The sequence below is a fragment of the Rhea americana genome, unplaced genomic scaffold, assembly GCF_003343005.1.
Source record: "Rhea americana isolate MKP2758 unplaced genomic scaffold, rheAme1 scaffold_855, whole genome shotgun sequence".
Classification (NCBI taxonomy): Eukaryota; Metazoa; Chordata; class Aves; order Rheiformes; family Rheidae; genus Rhea; species Rhea americana.
The window spans coordinates 3,325-4,806 of record NW_028187040.1 but is presented as its reverse complement, the minus strand read 5'-3'; the positions used below and the strand labels follow the sequence as shown (position 1 = coordinate 4,806).

At 59.4% G+C, this 1,482-nt stretch overlaps 1 protein-coding gene across 1 annotated transcript in view; it reads right to left on the bottom strand.

Moving 5' to 3' along the window:
- Positions 1 to 949, bottom strand: part of LOC146585042 (uncharacterized) — a gene marked incomplete at its 5' end in the record, with an annotated part of 3,286 nt that extends 2,337 nt beyond the window's left edge. The window contains one exon of the mRNA XM_085323643.1: positions 6 to 949. Coding sequence (XP_085179769.1) covers positions 6 to 949 — 944 coding nt within the window. The remainder of the gene's footprint in view (positions 1 to 5) is intronic.
- Positions 950 to 1,482: the final 533 nt, after the last annotated feature.

Genomic DNA, 1,482 nt, shown 5'->3' with positions numbered 1-1,482 from the left:
TGCACGGCCAATTTGCCCCTTGTGCGGCCAATTCACCCCGTTGCACAGCCAGTCCACCCCGTGCGTGGCCAATTTGCCCCATGCACGGCCAATTTGCCCCCTTGCATGGCCAGTCCACCCYGTGCAYGGCCAATTTGCCCYGGGCAYGGCCAATTCRCAAGGTCGCACGGCCGACGCTCGGGCGTTTTCGCCACGCGGCACAACGGCTCCGGCGGCGTTCAAAGGCGGAAAGCGCCGCACACCCTCCCCGCGATCGATGCCTCGTCCTCCTCGGAAACTCAAAATCTCCGGAGCCGCAGGAGGGAGCCGACGGGTGGCGAAATCCCGCTGCACCGCCCTGGAAGCGGCGGGCAGAGATCGGCCCCAGGGGAGGGCCGAGGAAGAGGGCAGGAATGAGGAAGACGAGGCCAGAACAGGCGGGGAAATCATTAACTTCCCCCAAGCGACGCCGATCCCTGCCCAGCTCCGCAGAGAAAGGAGGAAAAAAAGCAGCGAATCCCCCTCGGCACCAGCTGCCCCATGCAAGAGCCCCGGCTTGCAACCGCCGGCGGCGCGGCGCAACGGGCTGGGGAGCTGCYGCAACCTGTGTCGCGGCGACGGTTGCAAAAGAAACRAAAAAATARGGGRAAAAAAAGAAAAATAGAAATAAAAACCCCAAAACGCGTTGCTTAAACACCTCTGGCGCTGCCCCAAGMGGAGAAAAACCCTTCTGGGCCCTCGACGAGGAAAGTGTTTTGCAGCCAGCGCGTGTTTTCGCGCTGCTCTCATCTCGCCCAAACTGCTTCCCGTTAACGCTTGCGAAGCCTCTGGCCTCCTCTCCAGCCGAAGGAAAAGGCTCCTCTCCAGCAAATCTTTTCCCTTTTCCCCTTATTTTGAGCCGTCCGTCCACCCGCCAGCCCCAAAATTTGCAACTCCTCCCGAAAAAAATCCCGACGCTCCCGGCGCGTTGCTACCTGCGTCCCGGCGCGATGCCGCTGGCCAAAACCTCTTTTTTTTTCTACCCCCAAAAAATAAAATAAAAGTTTCCTCCCGGCTCTTTCACAGGTTCGCGGCCTCCCGAGCGCGGCTGCTCGGCCGCCCGCTCGCYCGGTTTCCCTGCTCTCCGCCCCGGCTGTAAAACGCCCATAAAAACCACCCGCRTGGATGGGTGTGGGCACGAGCGAGAACCCGGTTTTGACAGCGGCGCGGTCGAAACCGTCCCCCTCCGCTCCCGGTTCCAAACTCGGGCCCATGCAAACCGCCTAAATCAACCCAAAATCAAGGCCTCGAGGCTCTTTTTGCTGCTCGGTGGGTTTTTAACTCGACCTCTCGCCAGCTTTGGCCGCAGCTGACGCCAGCGGTGCTGCGTTCCCGCATGTTTTTGCCTTTTCCTTCTTTTTTTTTTAATTTTTTCCACCCTTTTCTTCACAGATATTCCCGCGGTCGCAGCTCAATCGGCGGCAAAAACAAAAGCTCTGGCATCAAAACCGCCGTCGGTCTTTT